This window comes from Magallana gigas, chromosome 3, assembly GCF_963853765.1.
Source record: "Magallana gigas chromosome 3, xbMagGiga1.1, whole genome shotgun sequence".
Classification (NCBI taxonomy): Eukaryota; Metazoa; Mollusca; class Bivalvia; order Ostreida; family Ostreidae; genus Magallana; species Magallana gigas.
The window spans coordinates 57,062,244-57,082,365 of record NC_088855.1 but is presented as its reverse complement, the minus strand read 5'-3'; the positions used below and the strand labels follow the sequence as shown (position 1 = coordinate 57,082,365).

The following is a 20,122-nucleotide window of genomic DNA, read 5'->3' as shown; positions in this document are numbered from 1 at the left end:
CTAGTATTGCTTACAGTAATTGGACTGATGAACTGTTGCCTTGGTAACTGTTTCAGTCACTGTCGGTTGTGTCAATGCAAAAATTACGATAGTTGAATACTTGATCAAAAACATTCACTGTGTACGTTTATAGATGTTTCTACCAATGATTCACACAAAAAATAAATAAAACCAAAATTAAAAAACCACCCCCCAAAAACAAACAAACAATGCAAAACCAAAATTTAATTTGAATTGCTCGTTGTTTGTGTTGGATAACCCTACCTTGATCTGTACAGTAAACACTTGTTGAGTTACACAGACATCCTTTCGCTGGGTCACAGTACTTGTCCGGCGGGCAGTGACACCGTTCATTACACTGGCATCCGAAATAACCAGGTACACAGGGTATGGAGCAGTTCTCATCTGTGGTGCCTGGTTTACACTCTACATTCATGTTTTGAATAAGCATAGTTAAAACACTCTATCAGTTTCAAAAGTAGAGTATTTTTAACCATAGAAAAACATGTTAAACCGACCATACAAGTGCAGGAATAGCTTTGTTTTACATCAAGATAAAGTAAAACTGCACTAGTAGGCAGCTTTAATTAGAGCTTTCAGAAAAATAATTCAAATATTATGAACGATTGAAAGCCTATTATCAAATCACTACTTTATTTGTATCGCCACATTGACAATTGACATCGAAATATACGCGTTCATCGGGTTTCTGACCATTATCAAGAATTACGTTTACTCACATGAAACAGATTTTATAAAAGACTCTAATGGACTATGCAGTCATATGAATTTATTTTTGTAATTCATTTCAAAAAACTAGGCCAATGATGGTTTTTTATGTTATTTATTCTAACTTAATACAAAATATACGAAGATACTTCTTACATTTAAAGTATCATCAATGAAGAATGGGCGAGATGGTTAATCGGACGTTTTTGTTCTCTTTTTTTAAAGCCTATAAATATTTGACCACTTGTCTAATTGTATTAATAGCTGATCATACTTACCTACACATCTATCCTTACTATGATAATTCCCAGTGCAACATTTAACAGAGGTGCCATAACAAAACATAACAAGATAACTTTCAAACGCATTTATGATTGGCAAGATAATTGACATTACCATGTGTTTTCAAATTAACAATATGACAACACAAAATTAATTGCAAAGTTAGTGTCGCATTAAACGAGCTTACCTATAATACCATGCAGACATTCGACCCGCCAATAATTTGATAGACAACCTTAGGAATGTCCAAACTAAGTATTGCATAAATCCGTAATAGTTTAACCATGGTGAATGTCGTCTATCAACTAATAAGACGTAAGGAAAAAACCGATTTATTGCTACATTATTCTTTTCAAAGATCTACATTTTGTTAATGCCATGTTCCTTGAATTGTTCCTTTTATGACTTTATTTTTTTTATAGAAATGTAAAAAAACCATCCAAGTATTTTCAGATGGTGGAAAACCATGCAGTTATAAAAAAAAACCCGTGGAATAACTATACCTCGATAGGAAATAATCTCGTGTACACTCAAATGTATTGAAACATAAAAGTGTATATATTGCTTTTCTATCTTTTGTAAGAGTTTTGGTTAGATTTTTTTGCAGTAACAAAACAGTTAAAAAATGTTTACATTTTAGCCCTCGTGTACAAAAAGATTATATCGGTTTTGGACTAATTATCGGCTGGGACCATTTATCGGCTATATCACGAGTTCGGGTATCTCGAACATGTTAATCCGAGATACGGTACCGTCTGCTTCGAGTAAAGAAAAATATTTACTGCATGGCATAAGGATATGCGATTTAGATAAAAGTAGAAACGATTCTCCATGTATGTTACTACCTTAAAAAAAATCAAAATTAAAACCGGTGACTGTTGTGGATTTTGTGACACTGAAATAGATATCATACTGCATATGTTTGTTATGTGTGAAAATATTACCTCTGTGAAGAAATTTAGCTTGCATTTACACACAACAACCTCTAGTATAGTCGGTTTTAATGTTACCAATTTTTTTTTAGGTGAGACACCATTAAATGTAAACATGGTAATAAATCTTATAATATTATGTTGCAAAGAGAATTATTTCAAATTTGTGTAGCCTTCTATGTAATTTAAGAATGAAATATTAAATTAAAAGGTGTCTAAAAATACACAATTCAAAATTGTCAGATTTTGATAACCAGTGGTCGCTCTGGAAAAATATTTTTGAACAAAACTAGTAGTGTAATATTTTATATTTCAATAGTATCAAGAGCAGTAATCGATTAATATTGATTATATCTTCTATTTACCTGTGTAAATCTAAAAGTATATTACTTTACTGATGTGACTGTATGTACATGTATGCATGGGCGGTGAAAGGAAAAAAAATCATTGTAAAACATTTATCTTAAAAATTGTTTATGAAAATAAATAAATGTTAATAATAGAAAAAAGTAGAAGCGATCATCTTATTTACATACTTTCACTTTCAGTGCTGGGGGGGGGGGGGGGGGTGACGTAATGTGAAAAATATATATAAATAAGAAGACTACTTTTAAAAAAAAAAATTCTGTTTTGCATTCAATTCTGCATAATACCAGCAGAAAAAAAATCAACCATATCCTGCAGGATGGGATCTATGATGCACTTGAAACATGTGTCATGGTGTAAAGTTCAATCTTTCGGATTTTTTTTTATTATTGTGTAAATTAACTGTTCATTGTCTGTGTTGGAAACCCTACCTGGATCTGTACATTTAACACTTGTTGACTTACACAGACACCCTTTCGTGGGGTCACAGAACTTGCCCGGTGGGCAGTCACATCGTCTATTACACTGACGTCCAAAATATCCAGGTGCACAGGTTATGGAGCAGTTCTCACCTGCGGTGCCTGGTTCACACTCTACAATCATAGTTATAACACTCCATTAGTTTCAAATGTAGAGTATTATAAAACATAAAACATGTTAAGGCGCCTAAACAAGTGCATCTCTTTATACTAAAATAAAATAAACTACACTACCAGGCAGCTTTAACAAGAGCTATCAGAAAAAACCTTCCAATTAATATGGATGCTTGCAAGCCTATAATCAAATTATTACTGATTTGAATCGCCACAATGACAATTTACATAGAAACATACGCGCTCATCGGGTGTCTGATCATTACCAAGGTATTACTATAGCATTAAATCATGATTTTTTTAAGTATACACTCTCATAACTGCAGCGGTGTGTGCATACAAATTGAGTAACGCGTAAGCGCGTTATGAAAATTTGTATGCACACACCGCTGCACTTATGAGAGTGTATAGTTCAAAAAATCATGATTTAATGCTTATATTAACATTTTTTTAACTTCTTGCCTTGTCTGCAAATGTGATTCATACCTTAAAATCCCTTTCTTATCCTAAGGGTAAGTTAATATTCATGGAAGAGCCACAGTAACAACCACAAGCGTGAACTTTGATTTTCGCTTGTGACGTTGCAGTTTACAGCGTTCAACGTTTGTGACGTCATAATAAAACTCGTCAATTTGACCTTTGACTACTTGTTGCATTTAGAGGCATTTGAAGATCACAGAATTTAATGGAAAAACACAGTAGAATGTAAATATTAACTATTGTAATTCATTTTCAAATACAAGGCCAATGATCTTTTTTATGTTAGTTATTTAACTTAAAACATACGTAAATGATCTTATATCTAAATTACCATCAATAAAGAATGGACAATATGGGTAATCTGATCTTTTTGTTTTTGATATCTATTTTTGAGCCTATAAAAATTTGACTAGTGGTCCGATTGTATTAATGGCTGATCATACTTACCTATACATTTATCCTGACTCAGATAAAACCCAGTGCAACATTTGACATTTGAGGGGCTAAAACAAACCATTAAAAGATAATGTTTAAACGCTTGTATGAATGGCAAGATTATTAACATTACCATGTGTTTTCAAATAATATTTCAAAACAATTCGAAATAAATTTAAAATCAGTGTCGCATTAAAATTCTATTTAGTCAGGAAAATTGCTTACCTGTTAGGAACCCAGCAGGCATTCGAGTCACCAATATTTTGACAGACAACCATGGAGATGTTCAAATAATATATTAAAAATATATTTAAAAAATCCATAATAGTTTTACCATGATAAATGTTGATTATGATAGGAACGTACTAATAAGATGACAGGAAAATACCGATTTATTGCTACATTTTTATCTTCATGGATCTACATTTTGTAAATTTCATTTTCCTCGAGTTGTTCCTGTGTAATAATATATCTTTATTTTTAAACTGTGAATTTCGTTATCTTATTATAATCAAACACGATGTTTTCCAAACGTTATGCATCACGTTAACAACTGTTCAAACACATGATAAGGTACTTTCTATGTTACATTGCGTTTTGAGAAATTGGGTTTAGTTAAAATTAAACCAAAGTATTTGCAAATTTAGACTTTGATCATTGCATGCATTATCAAAATGCGTCAATATCGTCCAGATTTAAGAGTTTTATTATACCAATTCAGACGTTATCCTTTAAAAGTTTATTTATGATAATTATTAAAACATGATAATTATGTTTTTTCTGGTACGTCACCACTGGATATGTCTAATAGACATTTTACAGAAGTTAAGGGGTTATGTCTTCCTCATAAGTTTTATAAAGTGTATCATTTGGGTACAAACGTTTCTAAAAAAGAGTTTACGCATTAACTCAAATTTAATGAACATTTTGCTACATATATATGCTATATATAAAGAAAACCTTTAACCCTTTTTCATCTCTGTAGTATTTTCTTAAATTTTACAGAAAGAATGTATATCAACATTATGCAAGTGATTTAAAGGACACACTTTTTTTTTTGGATAGAAATATGATAGAAATATGATAGAAATATGAAGAATATGGAAAGAAATCTCATCAATTTGAACGACATAATGGTAAATTGAATATACTTTTGTGTGTTGCATTCACGTTTAATTAAGTAATGTTAAGATCTAATTTTACCATAGGATAGATACTGGCTATAGATATAAAATGATTCAAATAATCATATTTTGTTCAATTGTCGTCATGATTATAAAATTCTGAGATATGTATCTTCAAAAAGAACTTTGATTTTCTTCGAAAGAGAGTTGATCTAGTCCGGAAGTTCAAATACTTGTTCTTTGGAAGTTTTGTCCTAATTATAATTATGATAATTGCATCTTATAGTTACAAAAATGTTGTTATTAATTCTAAATCGAATACAGAAATTAGAGTAAGTATCAAACATTTCTTGAAAGAACTACTTTGAAACATAAATAGTGTTGACAATCAAACGGTGATTCTCAATAAATTTGCTTTCAAAGGACATTACTGATTAAGTTAAGGGAAAAGGGCCTGTAATGTTGATTACAGTGTTTATACATGGGACTTATAGTTTATTTGCTTGGTAGAACAAGATTATTACTATACAATGAACGTTTATCTTATTGTGTCACATGTGTTCGTCATATACAAGAAGATATTTAATTAAACGTTTCACGCGGAAATACCGATGGCTTAAAAAATTCCTGTAATGTAAAAATCATCGATAAAGAAGAACTAAACTCGCTTTCATATATTTTACAAACATCTTCACGATGAATATGTCATGTTTTAGTATCTTGCATATATATATACTGACATAAAAAAACAAACATTCAAAACAACTAAAATATAAAATAAAAAAATCTCTTATGACAGTACTCTTTGAAAGAAAATCTAAAATCAATCCAAGTATTCTCAGATGGTGGAAAATCATGAAGCTACAAAAAAGGTCCGTGGAATAACTATACTCAATAAAAAATAATTTTATGTACACTCAATTTAATAGAAACATTTATTCCTTTTGTATTTTTTGTATCAGTTTTGGTCAGGTTTTGGAAGAGACAAAACAGTTCAAAATGATTACATTTAAGCCCTCGTGTACAAAATGACTATACTGGATTGGGACCTATTATCAGCAAGGACCATTAATCAGTTAGGGCCAGTTATCGGCTATATCACGAGTTTGGGTATCTCGAACATGTTTATCCGAGATATCTCAGTTATCTGCTTCGAGTAAAGAAAAGTATTTACTGTATGGCGTAAGGATATGCGATCAATATAAAAGTAGAAACCAATATCTAATTTACATACTTTCACTTTCAGCGCTGGGGGAATGACTTAATATGATAAATATATAAGATGACTCTTTTAGCTTGTAACCCGGTAAAAAGTTTGCTTTCAATTTTCCATAAACCAACACCCCCCCCCCCCCAAAAAAAAATGAAGGAAATTAACCATAGTCTACAGGATGGGAACTGTGAAGCATTTAAAACACGTAGTGTACACCAATACAAGTTGGAAAAATGAATCACTTGGTACCGGAGTAATGTTTAATGCAGTAACAACAGTAAACATAAATACAATACTATATATCATGCAGTTTGTTTTATTATGAAATCAATATGAGTGAATTATTTAAATATATTACATGCTTTGATGATTTTTTTTAACTTTATTAACATGTTGTCGAAACTGGTCCAATGATTCGTTATAAGTCAGCGAGGATCGGGTGTTCTAAAGATCATTTGAAATAGGTGTACAATGTTTTACAATTAAAATAAACTTAACAGTAAGTAAGAGTCAATGATTTACACTATCAATATCCATGCAGATATTTTCAGATATTTAAATAAGTTACAATAAAAAAAACCCCGTAAATTTAAGCTGATAACTCATATAGTACCAATACATCAACTGAAACAATTAGAATAGACGGATTTTCCAAAAATTTTCAACCACTCTTTCAAAGGTTCAAAGTTTTTCTTCAACAATCGTCAGCGGACTGATGGTTCTGGCCATTTTTAGACTGTATTGATCTATTTTCTATGAAGAGGTCCGTATCAGAATGAAGGAAAATACCCAAATTTAAAAGGTAAGTTATATGGTTTTTTTATTTCTTACACATCATAATTTTTAGCATAACAGCTCATATTTTAAAGTTCCAGAAGATTTGATGGTTAATTTCTTGACCATCAACCTTTTAAGGAAAACAGACCTCTCTAGGTTTCTCTTTGTCCAATGTCCAATTTTTATCCCTCATATATTTACTAAATTGTACCAAAAGAATGTACATCGACAAAATACAAGTAATGTAAAAAAAAAAAGGGTATAAATTAGAATAGACATAATGAGAGAACTGGACAGGAAACCTTCTATTAGCATTCAATTTGAATGAAATACCGTTAAATAGAATGCATCTTTGCTTGCCCCCTTCTCGTTCTAAATGACAGTAGAGTAATTAATCAATATGAATGAAGAATTAAAACACTAGAACATACTACATGTATAAACAAGATTAAGTTTTTAACATTACTTAGTTAGGAACAAGCGACTTAAGGGACAGGTGCTTGCTAGACAGAATCATCAAAAGACAACGTTTCTCATTATATCATCTGTTTATATTATCCTAAACACAACGTTTCCAATTATACCACTTGTTGATATTATCTTATACACATGATATAATGCTGAATTATGTTGATTATTATAAGGTGCGGTTAGTTTTCCAAATATTTCATAGCTTTTCAGTTTAACTGTTTCGGCTCTAATACCGAAAAGCAATTTGGGAGAGGATATCGTTACAAGTGCCACTTACTAGTATGTGTTTAATCTACAGATATGAAATTTTACTCGACTTCATCATTAATTTTATTTGTCATTTATAGAGTGCTTTGGTTTAAACTCACTGTTTCACTTAACATTATGAATTCTTTTCTCATCTGTACAAGTCAACATATATTGTAAATGTCGCATATTTTCGCTTATTTACGCACAGCATCATGCAAATATGCAAATAAGTATCATATCTTACAGAGATAAAATAGAATAAAATAAAAATAAAATCTCGTTAATGTGTTTTGACTTTTATTAAACAAAACTGAAATAAAAAAAATGCATTTTAATTAGTAAAACTTATCTAATATATAAATTAAAACATATCTAATTAGCTGCAATTCTTCCAAGTTTTAAGAGCATTGGTATACAGAAAAAAATGTATTGCAGCACAGTTGTTCTAACCTTTTAGGGACCAGGTTTTGACAAACAAGCTTACACTTGTCATTGTTTTGCGTAATTACACCGGCAGCTGTCCTTCATAACTGACATCAAAGTATTCTTCAGACTCGTCGCTTTCCATTGGACAAGATTGTTAGTATAAGCAAAATCGTCACCGTTTGTATATATTTCTTCATATTGTGTCCACTTTAAAGGGGAACTGAGATTTGTTCGTGATTCTGGCTCGTGAACAATTGTATCAATAATCGGGTTTGCGTATACAAATGTCACAGTTTCATTGCTTTTTCTTTGTCATGCGTTTGCATGGTGTGGAATATATATCTGTCTGTCGATCTGTTGTCTTGTTGTCAACAGTTTTTACGTCAGATTCGTCCGCAGTACTTTCACCAAACTGTTTTGTTCGTGATTCTGGCTCGTGAACAATTGTATCAATAATCGAGTTTGGGTATTCAAATGTCACAGTTTCATTGTTATTTCCTTGTTGTCTTTGTTCTGAATAGCGATGTATCGGTTTCTTTGTCATGAATTTGCATGGTGTTGAATATATATCTGCTTCTCTATCTGTTGTCTTGTTGCCAACAGTTTCTACGTCAGGTTCGTCCACAATACTTTCACTAAACTGCTCGTCGTGTAGACGCCATTTGTTCTGAATTCCTTTTACACTTTGGTACTGCTGTAAAAGGACAGCACTAGTCAATCCGAGACTCGAGTCCCCTGCATCTACCGTATCGTCTGTGTTATAGATAGAGTGGCTGGATTGCTCCACTCTAAGGTTTACATGGTCGTAAATATCGTCATTTGGATTTTGCTCTTCCGTTTCTGAACGATGGTTTCTGACCGTAAAGTCGGCCACATTTTGGATGGAAAATAGATCTACATTTTCAAAGAAGATAGTTTGACAAGAAATGACATATTTTGCAATTATTTGCATCTTTGAATATTAAAAAGTCATGTTATTAAATTTACCATTCATAAAGTATATGCCATTAGTATCATTGTGTTCATTGTTACCTTTATTTCTCTTCATCATTTGAGAATACCATATTCTTAAAAGACACAAAATGTACCGTTTATAAACAAAATTCATTTACCGATGATTACAATTCAAATCTTCTAAGTATTATGTTTTCAAAAAGGTCTATTATATTGTTAGTTTACCCGATACAGACTGTGGCGAAAACCAGACAGGCGATGACAGGTATCAATAAAGTGACGACCAGACGAGATTTTATACTGTCAGCAGCAGCTAGTGTTTGAATATTTAAAATAAAAGTTGTCAAGAAAGAAATACGCCACCCAGGCGAAACCTTAGTAAAATGTGTTTTTAATTAGTTTAGATCATAGAATGTAACACCATCTTTTTGCAATATTCATGATTGCAATTAAATAGATCCAATTAAATGATAAAACTAAACAATCAAGTTAAATAAAGTCTCTGTTTAAGATTAAGAAAAAAATAAACACAATTGTCATGTACATGATAATTTCACATTTCAAAGAGGATTTGCCATTAACAAATAAGTTATATTTAATATGAGGACTTACTATTTTTGGCCATTTTTAGACATTCAGACTAAGAGTTCTTTATAAAGATAGAATTGTCGATATTTATAACTGATTTCTTCGGACTTTTTTTTACTTAATGATGAGTTTATGACGCAGAAATGAACAAGACATGTACATGAATCGTACTAAGATCAACGGTTTGAAATTATTTTAAATTATCTGATGTTACACTTATATTATGTTCATTGGTATTAGTAATGCCAAATAGGTATTTTAACTTGTTTAAATTCATGACGAATTTTCAACCGAAGTATTATAAAGATACAGAGTTGATATATATAAGGAATTACACTATGACGAAATTAAATGCCAGCAAAATTGTGTATGGTTTAAAAAGAACGAAACTTGAACCCAACGAAAATATGTGCTACTACAGAAGTTATATTAATTGTAGTTTTGTTACCTTTGTGTAACATGTTGAACCTTTTTTCACTCACTTGTCATGGAAAAATGAAACAGCTGATATTAATATTGACAACTTTTGGTTGGCGTCTCATGTGGGCTAATGCAGGTTATACTGTAGAATCACATATTTTGTTGGGTTAAAATTTCGTTGTTTTTAATTTTTTTCTGTAATGGTCACTACGTTCATACCCTCTAAAAATAAGTCGATGTATGCTGTTGTGTGCATGATACTCACGTTTAACAGATTGCATAGATGTTGAATATATTGTCATTTCCTGTGTTAATTCTAGCTCTGTCAACAATAATCAAAAGTAAATATGCATGAGGTAATCGCTAAACGCACATGATTTGGCATTCATATTATTGTGTTTCTTTATCATCCATATTGTAAGAAGGACCTCTACCTGGATCTGTACAGTTAACACTGGTTGTGTTACACACACACCCTCTAGTTGGTACACAATACATGTCCGGGGAGCAGTCACAATGTTCTCTGCACTGACGACCATAGTGTCCAGGAGGACAGGTCAATGAGCAGTTCTCACCAATGTAGCCTGGTTCACACTCTACAATCAAATATTTTGTACTGTACTACATACCCTGATAAGATTTAAAAGGGACCAGATTTCTTTGAAATTATAATAATAATGCAAATGGATAAAGGATTTAACAGATTTTAAATGTTTCTTAGAACTTATCAATTGATGTATTTTATTTGATCTATTGTGTATACCCGATGATTTTTCTAATCAAATAGTTTCAAATTGATTCATTTGAAATGACACACAAAATGACCTATATGGCAGTGTCAATGTATTAAAACTCCGATCATATTCATTTTCTTTTTAACTCTCCTGATGAAAAAAAAATCTTTAGTTTGAATTTCAAAATAGTTAAAATTTAAAGCACGATTAATCAAATAATTTAAAAGGACCCGATTGTAAGTATTGCTTTTCTATCACTGGATTGAAGACAAATAAAGATTTTTGTTTTTGTGTTGTTGATGTTTTGTAACCTCTAGTGTTATCAGGAAATACAATTGTTTTGCCTTGATATTATTAGCAATTGCTGTGACATTTCCAAATAAAATAATTGTATATATCTTGTGTTTATCGCATGCTATGTATGTTACTTCAAGTATCGTACAAGAAACACATTAACACAGTTGCAGAAGAACTGCCGCGAACCATTTGTGTTTCTGCATTACAAAACTTATATACACTATTAATTTTATTCTTTACTCAATATGTAATCAAAAAATAATATTTTCAAAGGTTCTATAAGTTTGTTGTCAATGAAAACATTTTCAAAATGTTTACGAAACACCAATTTTACCGCATTGTCACTTTTATAAATCTATAACATTTTCTTAATATTTCTTGTTGAACCAGTCTCTCTCTCTCTCTCTCTCTCTCTCTCTCTCTCTCTCTCTCTCTCTCTCTCTCTCTCTCTCTCTCTCTCTCTCTCTCTCTCCGCAAAGCTTCAAGGGGGTAGACATGGGGTAATTGTAATGATTGCTCATTTTGAAGCAATCGACAGTAATTAAGGAATAAGGAATCATTCTTTGAATATTCTGAGGTGATAATGTCGGTCGGAGCTTGGTCAAATCTATCATAAAGCTCATCATAATATGCAAAGAACGATCCCTTATTACTTATATTTATATTATTTCCAATTTGTAAACTTTAAAACAACATTATTTTTAAAACCATTATTTCTTTTTATGTTACATATGCTATGTATAGATACGCAGCGCAGACAACACAGTTTTTCTGTAATTGTATAAGACACGCCCATTTTGTGTCACTCATGTTTTATAAAGTTAATGGGTTTGAGGGTTCAAAATTAATGTTAATGTTAATGTTATCACAGACAAAGACAGTTGAAAATGTAAATATTCTGTAATTAGAGATCATCGGTTACTTGTAATCGTACTTATATCGACGACATCTAAAATTTTCAGATTAATTATACTTAGTTTTTTGATTACTTTCTATTACTCTTCACATTAATATATTGTAATGCACATTTGGTATGAAAAAATACGCCAGTGATGTTTATATTATAATTCATGGATTTAAAGTATTTATATTCATTCATTTTGATTTTTCACTTAATAAATATAAATATTGTTGAAAATGAGTAAATATTCAGCGGGTCACACTATTTCATACTTCCTTGCAGATTTTTAAATTAATTTAACCTAATGTGTTCCTGATGATATACCATTGGAGAGAGAGAGAGAGAGAGAGAGAGAGAGAGAGAGAGAGAGAGAGAGAGAGAGAGAGAGAGAGAAAATTATTCATATTTTTTGTTTTGCAATAGGAATAGACAATAGGTTGTGTTAGTGTCACTAAGTGTGTTTGTCCTGTTAAGTTAAGAAATCCACAATGCAGTTTATGAGGTATGACCATCCTTATGTTTAGATTACAATTTAAATACACCCAATAAGAATCTATTATAATATCATTCAAATAATTAAGAAAGATTCTCTCAAACGTCTTTGCAAATTGCCAAGAATATCTTCATCAAATTCAAAGAAATCAAACACAACAGAGTTATTACGATAGCGAAAGGTACAAGGTCAAAATTTTACCAAACTTAAACTTAGTGGAATTCTGTCTATAATCTGTTATACCCATGTTCGTCCTGTAATCGATTACTTTGTTACATGTAATCGATTAATAAGTGATTACTTCGATTTGTTTTATAAAAATGGGAATTATACCTCTTCTGAAAATATAAAACTATTTGGACAGAATGTCACTAAATAATCAATTGTTTATCGATAACATTTTTACGTAATTGTGTCCATGCCAACAAAAAGTAGCATACACTAATTATTAAGCCTCTTGTTTCGTAGTAGCGTTGCAAAACCACATAGTTTTTTAAAACGGCCATACAATGTTAGCGATTTAAAAAGCTAAGAAAGTAAGCCATTGGGATATCAATTTTTAGGTAAAGAGTAAAAACATAACCTTTTGAGATACAATAAATATATATCTCATTCGAATTCATTCGCTATTGCATTTGAAGTTTCATCCTAACTTAACAAGTCAGCAACATTGCTGACTAATCATAAAATCGGTAACATGAGGGAAACTGGCGCAGTGCTAACAATTCATCTGGTACCTCGTTTAACAGGACGTTTCCTATTATAGAATGCCTCTCATTTCCTACTAATCTTTTGTGGAGTTCACAATGACATTGTATACTAACTTTTAAATCTTATTTTTGTAAAAGCAAATTTTGCAGCTTACGTCAAATGTATGCATGAAGAAATCAGTATATACTAAGTAGGCCATACATACCTTTACATTTATTTTCATTTTGAAAATAACCTGGGCAACATTTAACGGAAAAACTGAAAATTAAAGTTTTAGAAAGTATTATTTTGATACAAGTATTTCTTTTTAAAAAATTATATACATTTTGTTTAATGATAAATGGTGTTAACACACTCTTAAGTCAGATTTCAAAAACAAAAACTGGTAAATTATATTTAATTTTTTTATGTTTTCAAAATAGTTCACCATTTAAAACGAAGGGAAAAATTGCTACGGACCGACAGATGCAAAAATAAGTAAAAATAATGTGTTGTATTTTTTTTATTCTATCCTAATTTTACTGTCTTTAAGACTATTCTAAGGCACAGCTTACCTGTTTGGTAGCGTACAATTGCCAGGATCTCGAACGGTAAGACAAGCAGCCGGGAATATGATCAAGCAACATTGAACGGCCATCCATTGCTGATGTATCATTCTAATTGTACTTTATTCACAAGTGCCCAACTTCAAATAAAAATTGCAGTTACAATGCTTCCTGTTTTGTTCCAGTAATCATAAATCTAATTTTAATGCATCGTATGTTTTTTTTCTCCTTTTTTTGCAATGTAATGATAAACCTACATTTCCATTTCCTCTGTATGAACTGGATTTGATTTAATAGATTTAACTTTCAGTGTTAAGAATGAATGTATAATTCTAAACATGTTAATATTATCTATCTATCTATCTATCTATCTATCTATCTATCTATCTATCTATCTATCTATCTATCTATCTATCTATCTATCTATCTATCTATCTATCTATCTATCTATCTATCTATCTATCTATCTATCTATATCAAGTAGAAATCTACTGAAGAGCCTGGTAGGGCGAAAGCGCTATAGATAAAAGTTGTTTGAGCATTGGACTTATTTTTGTGTTTATTCATCCCCGCTACCAAGAAAAATTGATTTATTGAATATATATATATATATATATATATATATATATATATATATATATATATATATATATATATATATATATATATATATATATATATATATATATATATATATATATATATATATAATTTTAACGACACTTATTTTTAAATGTATTGTGAAGCGTCTGAGGAAGAAATGAAAGTGCTTACGTTTTGCGATTAGTGTTGTTAATTGTTATTTGAATATATATTACCGGACACTGTGACTTTTTATTTTATTTGGATATATATATATAATGTAATTCATAGCTCTATAGAAACAGCCAGACTGAAATCAACAAGCCTCGTTTATCGATGGGTCGAAATCTACAAAGGCTGATAATATCAGGAATCTGATAGGAATGACATGTACATGCCAAGCTACAGCGACTTAAGAAAAATCACGGACTGCACAAAAAAATCATGATGATGTCAGACTAGAAATTAGATAGGAGACAATTTGTCTGTTTCATTTAGCTAACGTATTGAAGTACATTAACCGTAATTTAGTGACTTACTTTTAATAATAAATTTATTTATTAGTAATAGAGGTAAATATAAAAAAGAAAATGCTTTTTAATGATTCATGCGGGTTATGAAGGTAGCGATCATTGTAAACAAAAGTTACTTAATCCGCTAGCTTTTTTTCGCAATGTCGACACCTTCGTATTTGGCATGAATCACCAAAAAAAAAACCCATCATTTAATTGTATTTTTATCATGTACTAATTATTTGTGATTTAAACAAAGAAAGGATGAGTTGACCATATATTTAAATGAGTTGATTATTTAAATTACGTGTTTTAACTTAGAACTTTACTTTTTTGAGGCAATTTTACGGTGTCCCTGGTTTGAATGGAATATTAATATTTCTTTGACGGGAAATACAGTTAGGTTCTATTGTTTTTTTCCTCAAAAATTTGAAATTGGTCCTAAAAATTATTACATTTATTTAGAATACAATGACGGCATACTCGTACATCCACAGAGGGGTGCAGCATGGGGACTCATCCATGGGCTCGCCACAAAATACTGTAGCAAATCGTGTAACAATACAATGACTATTTGATATTTAATTTCTATATATCAAGGTAGATTTTGTTTTATATTATACGGATTTGGAAAATGATATAGTAACTTTGCAAATAAGTTAAAAAATGTGTAAATCCATTTGGTTATTTTAGGTGTTTCAATGTATATGTTAGGCATTTAGATCCAATATATGGCTCATTTCTAGCTTTCACAAGATCACTGAATATAAGGTAATTTTCTTTTCATACAATTTTGCATAAAACTGCAATAAATCTACCCTCATATTGCCGTAAAGATTTTCAAGAAATATATATTTCTGTGTAAACATTTGACGACTTCCTGAATCTCGTTAGTCAAAAATTCCATCAAAGTAATATATATATAAGATTAATTCCTTGTCATAAAAGTATTAATACTTGAAACACTTTATCTGAATTCTTATTTTTAATTGTGATTTAACTTCTTTTAAACAAATTTGACATTAACAAATGTATTTTAATAAGTAAAACTTATTTAATATGAAAATTAAAACAAATCTAATCAGGTACAATTCTTCGCAATTTTATGTGTATTGATATACGAAAAAAAATTCTTGCAGGACAGTTGATCTAACTTAACGTTTTGGGACCAGGTTTTGACAAACAAGGTCAAGCTTTTCATTTTTGTGTAATTACGCCGTTTGCTGTCCTTCATAACTGACATCAAAGTATTCTTCAGACTCATCGCTTTCCATTGGGCTATTTTGTCTTAAAGAGTTGTTAGTATGAGCTAAAATGTCATTGTTTGTATATATTTCTTCATCTTGTGTCCACTTTAGAGGGGAAATTGGTTTTGTTCGTGATCCTGGGTCGTGAACAATTGCATCAATCATCGAGTTTGGATATTCAAATGTCACAGGTTCATTGTTATTTCTTTGTTGTCTTTGTTCTGAATAGCGATGTATTGGTTTCGTTGTCATGAATTTGCATGGTGTTGAATATATATCTGCTTCTCTATCTGTTGTCTTGTTGTCAACAGTTTCTACATCAGGTTCGTCCACAGTACTTTCACCAAACTGCTCGTCGTGTAGACGCCATTTGTTCTGAATTCCTTTTACACTTTCGTACGGCTGTAAAAGGACTGCACTAGTCAATCCGAGACTCGAGTCCCCTGTATCTACCGTACTGCCTGTGTTACAGATAGAGTGGTTGGAATACTGCACTTTAAGGTTTACATGGTCGTAAATATCTTCGTGCGGATTTTCCTCTTCTGTTTCTGAAGGATGGTTTCTGACCGTAAAGTTGGCCACATTTTGCATGGAAAATAGATCTTAATATTAAAAGAAGACATTTTGATAAGATATATTTTGCAATTATTTGCAATTTTTTAAAATCAAAACAGTTATATTATCAAATGTACCATTCATACTTATATTTCATTAGTATCAATGTGTTCATAGTTACCTTTCTTTCTCTTCATCATTTCTGAATACCGCATTCTTAAAAGATGCAACATGTACCGTTTATTAACAAAATTAATTTGTCAATGATTACAATTAAAATATACTTGTGATGTTGTGAAAATGGTCAATTATATTAAGTAAATTTACCTGATGCAGATTGTGCCGAGAACTAGACAGGTGATGGCGGTTATCAGTAAAGGGACGACTTTTAGAGTTGCTATACTATCAGCAGCAGCTAGTGTTGAATATATAAATAACAGTTGTCAAAAAAATAGGCCACCCAGGCTAAGCAATAATAAAATGTTCTTTAATGAGCTGACGATATACAACTTTACACCATGTATTTGCAATATTAATGATTGCAACTTTGAAAAATAAAACTTTTACAATCGTGTTGAATGAAGTTTCTATTCTAAATTAAATAAAAAAACATGATAATCTCGTTATTCAAAGAGACCTTTTGGACTAATACATTTAACTCCTAATATTTCCTTGATTTGGTAAAATATAACACAACTTAAAAGCAATAAATAGACTGAAATATAAAAAAATAATTTCTCGTGCAAAACATGTACTAAGTATGTTGTTAAACTTGTTCCTCGTCACTCGATTTGGTGCATCGCTTCTCAAGCACCAGTTCTCATGGTACTCGAAAAAGTGAAGCGTTTAACGTTGACATAGTAACCAATAGAAACCTCAATGAGAGCACGAACTCCACGAACTCCATGAACCTGCATTGGTTGACCTCAGAGTTACAAGTAGTTGTAATGACTAATAAAATAAGTTCGGTGTAACACCAAATTTACAAGAACAAGAACGATAATTTACAAATTTGTTAAAGAAAAATGAAGCAAATGATATTAATATAATGGGGTAATGTATTTTTTCCGTAATGCTCAATGCGTTCATACCCTCAATAACAACGTTCTCTAGGGATGTTATTGTGTAAATAACGTTCAACAGACTGCATAGTGGTCGAATTTATTGTCATTTCTTGTGTCGATTTATACACTGTCAATGTTCCGTCTCCGGAATAATTTTCAATTTTGTCTGGGTTTGTGTTTTTCTTTCATAGTACAGAAACGTTGTTATAATTATAAGTTTGTTAATATAGTTTATTTACTAGTCCAAATATATAACACCATGCTATTTAAATTGTAAGAGAAAATTCGGAATGAACTTATGGTACATAATTGTACAATTCATACATTTTTTCCTATCTTTTAACATAACTACTGTAACGTGCTTCTCTAACTACAATTTATATAAGGGTTCTTTTTTAGGGATATATAATTTTCCGAAGATACTCTGAGTATTTTGATTGATCCGATTATAAAAAGATTTTCCTCTACTCTTCCTGAGTTTTTTATGATTTGCTTCTATAAAAATGATTTATCAGAGACTTTACCAGGTATTCTAAAGACTGGGTATACTGCACCGCAGACTTACCGGTACTGGGTTCCTATTAATATTGGGAACCATGTGCCTCAATCTTATGCAGATCTTCTACGTCTTGATTCCCAACTTAATTCCCCAGACACCAATACTGCTGGTGAAACGTTTTCGAATTCCCACCCTAGCCTCATCTTCGCTAGCCAAGGGTTTTCGGTCCACTTTGCTCCCCATAAACCCTTGGCGTATTTCATTACGAAAACTCGGTGATGTGGTGGCGCTATCTAGCGAGCAACTTGAGTTGCGCCCCTTGCATATTTACAATTTATTCGAATTAAACAACTGGTTATATACACACTACGAAATTAATACAACTTGAAAACATGTTGACTACCGAATATCGGAACATAATTAACGATGCTATTAAATACGAATTAAGTTATAACGTAAGGAAAACACGGAATATTTTATTCATAGTGTTTTGTAAGGACCTGTACCGGGAGTGAAAAAGTCGCCGATTTATATGAAAGCTTTCATGCCATAAAATCAGGTATCGTTGTCGTGAATATTGCGGACCAAAGAAATTAAATAAAACAGAGCTCACTGAACCTTAAAAAGAAATAACTATAAGCAGGAACGTATATACGAACGGGATAGGCAACTTCTACATTCGCCATGTTTACTTCCCATGCTATTACGAGAGCCTTGACAAGGTTTTAGAACTATGGTCAATCCCAGTAAAATATATAGGTTTTTAAAGCGATCTGGTTAGACCATCGTTGGGGAGGCAAAAGTTAAAATGTTAAAAGCACCGAATGTTTTACGAAAGATCACACATGTGTTTTCTTTTAAAGTTTATATTTACAAGCACTGCGATTGGATCAGCTACTCGCAGCTGTAGCCAATCATAAAACGGAGCTTGTCACCGAGTTTTCGTAATGAAATCCGCCAAGGGTTTATGGGGAGCAAAGTGGACCGAAAACCCTTGGCTAACGAAGATGCCCTAACCTCTAATTTCCTAACTATTGCCTTCCTAATACTCTTCTTCTTCTGCTCAGGCTTCTCCAATGCGTCGCCTTTGAGCTTCTCAGTCAGACTGCCTCAGCTGCCGGCAGAGCCGACTTATATACCCTTGGAACAGTTCATTCCAAGGGATGTCAGGTCATTCCATTTTTATTGGTGCGGTCAATTCGTTTCACTACTAAGTATTCTAAATATATTGATACATTTCATATATATATACATGTATATGGATCTTTGATACATCTGTAAACTTTATTACTTCTGCATTTCCCTACATATGTTTTTGTTTGTCAAATGTTTATTGTGAAATTGTGTCATGATATTGAGTGCACACTGTTTAAATTTTGATAAGTCATTAAAGTTAAGAAAGTTATATTTTATACTTATGGGATATATCCTGTTAAAATTACTCATTTTGTAGGGAATTTTTGTTTACATTTTGAAAGTATGGTCACTAATAACTGTCATAATTCTGCAAGGTTATTTTTTAGGTATTGTTATTTGAGATTGAATTGTAATAAAGTGTTTTGTTATTTTCAGTTTTCTTACTATTTGGGCACTATCTTAATAAAATAAATCATCTTTACTTTGATGCCTTTAGGGTTTTACTAGCGGTATAAACAATCTCCGAATTAAAGACTGCATAGTCAACAATAATACGAAAGTGAAAATCAAGTAATATAAGCGTTTTGTATGTTAATCATGTACTTGTGTTTCTTTAATTATCATCCGTATTGTAAGAAGGAATCCTACCTGGATCTGTGCAGTTAACACTGGTTGTGTTACACACACACCCTCTTCTTGGATCACAATAATTATCCGGGGAGCAGTTACAAAGTTCTTTGCATTGAAGTCCAAAGTATCCTATTTGACAGGTTAAGGAGCAGTTCTTACCAATGAAGCCTGGCTCA

At 31.4% G+C, this 20,122-nt stretch overlaps 2 protein-coding genes across 2 annotated transcripts; both read right to left on the bottom strand.

The window, feature by feature from the left end:
- Window positions 1-8,091: 8,091 nt before the first annotated feature.
- On the bottom strand, window positions 8,092-13,855 carry LOC109620448 (uncharacterized). Its single transcript, XM_034481224.2, has 7 exons — window positions 13,730-13,855; window positions 13,381-13,433; window positions 10,474-10,635; window positions 10,305-10,361; window positions 9,257-9,344; window positions 9,110-9,144; window positions 8,092-8,971 (listed from the first exon to the last, which is right to left on the bottom strand). The coding sequence occupies exons 1-7, from the start codon at window positions 13,828-13,830 to the stop codon at window positions 8,373-8,375; spliced, it is 1,095 nt and encodes a 364-aa protein (XP_034337115.2). The 5' UTR covers window positions 13,831-13,855; the 3' UTR covers window positions 8,092-8,372.
- A 2,057-nt stretch (window positions 13,856-15,912) lies between these two features.
- LOC105342243 (uncharacterized) lies at window positions 15,913-20,122 on the bottom strand. Its single transcript, XM_011449120.4, has 4 exons — window positions 19,965-20,122; window positions 16,944-17,031; window positions 16,798-16,832; window positions 15,913-16,663 (listed from the first exon to the last, which is right to left on the bottom strand). The coding sequence occupies exons 3-4, from the start codon at window positions 16,829-16,831 to the stop codon at window positions 16,026-16,028; spliced, it is 672 nt and encodes a 223-aa protein (XP_011447422.3). The 5' UTR covers window position 16,832; window positions 16,944-17,031; window positions 19,965-20,122; the 3' UTR covers window positions 15,913-16,025.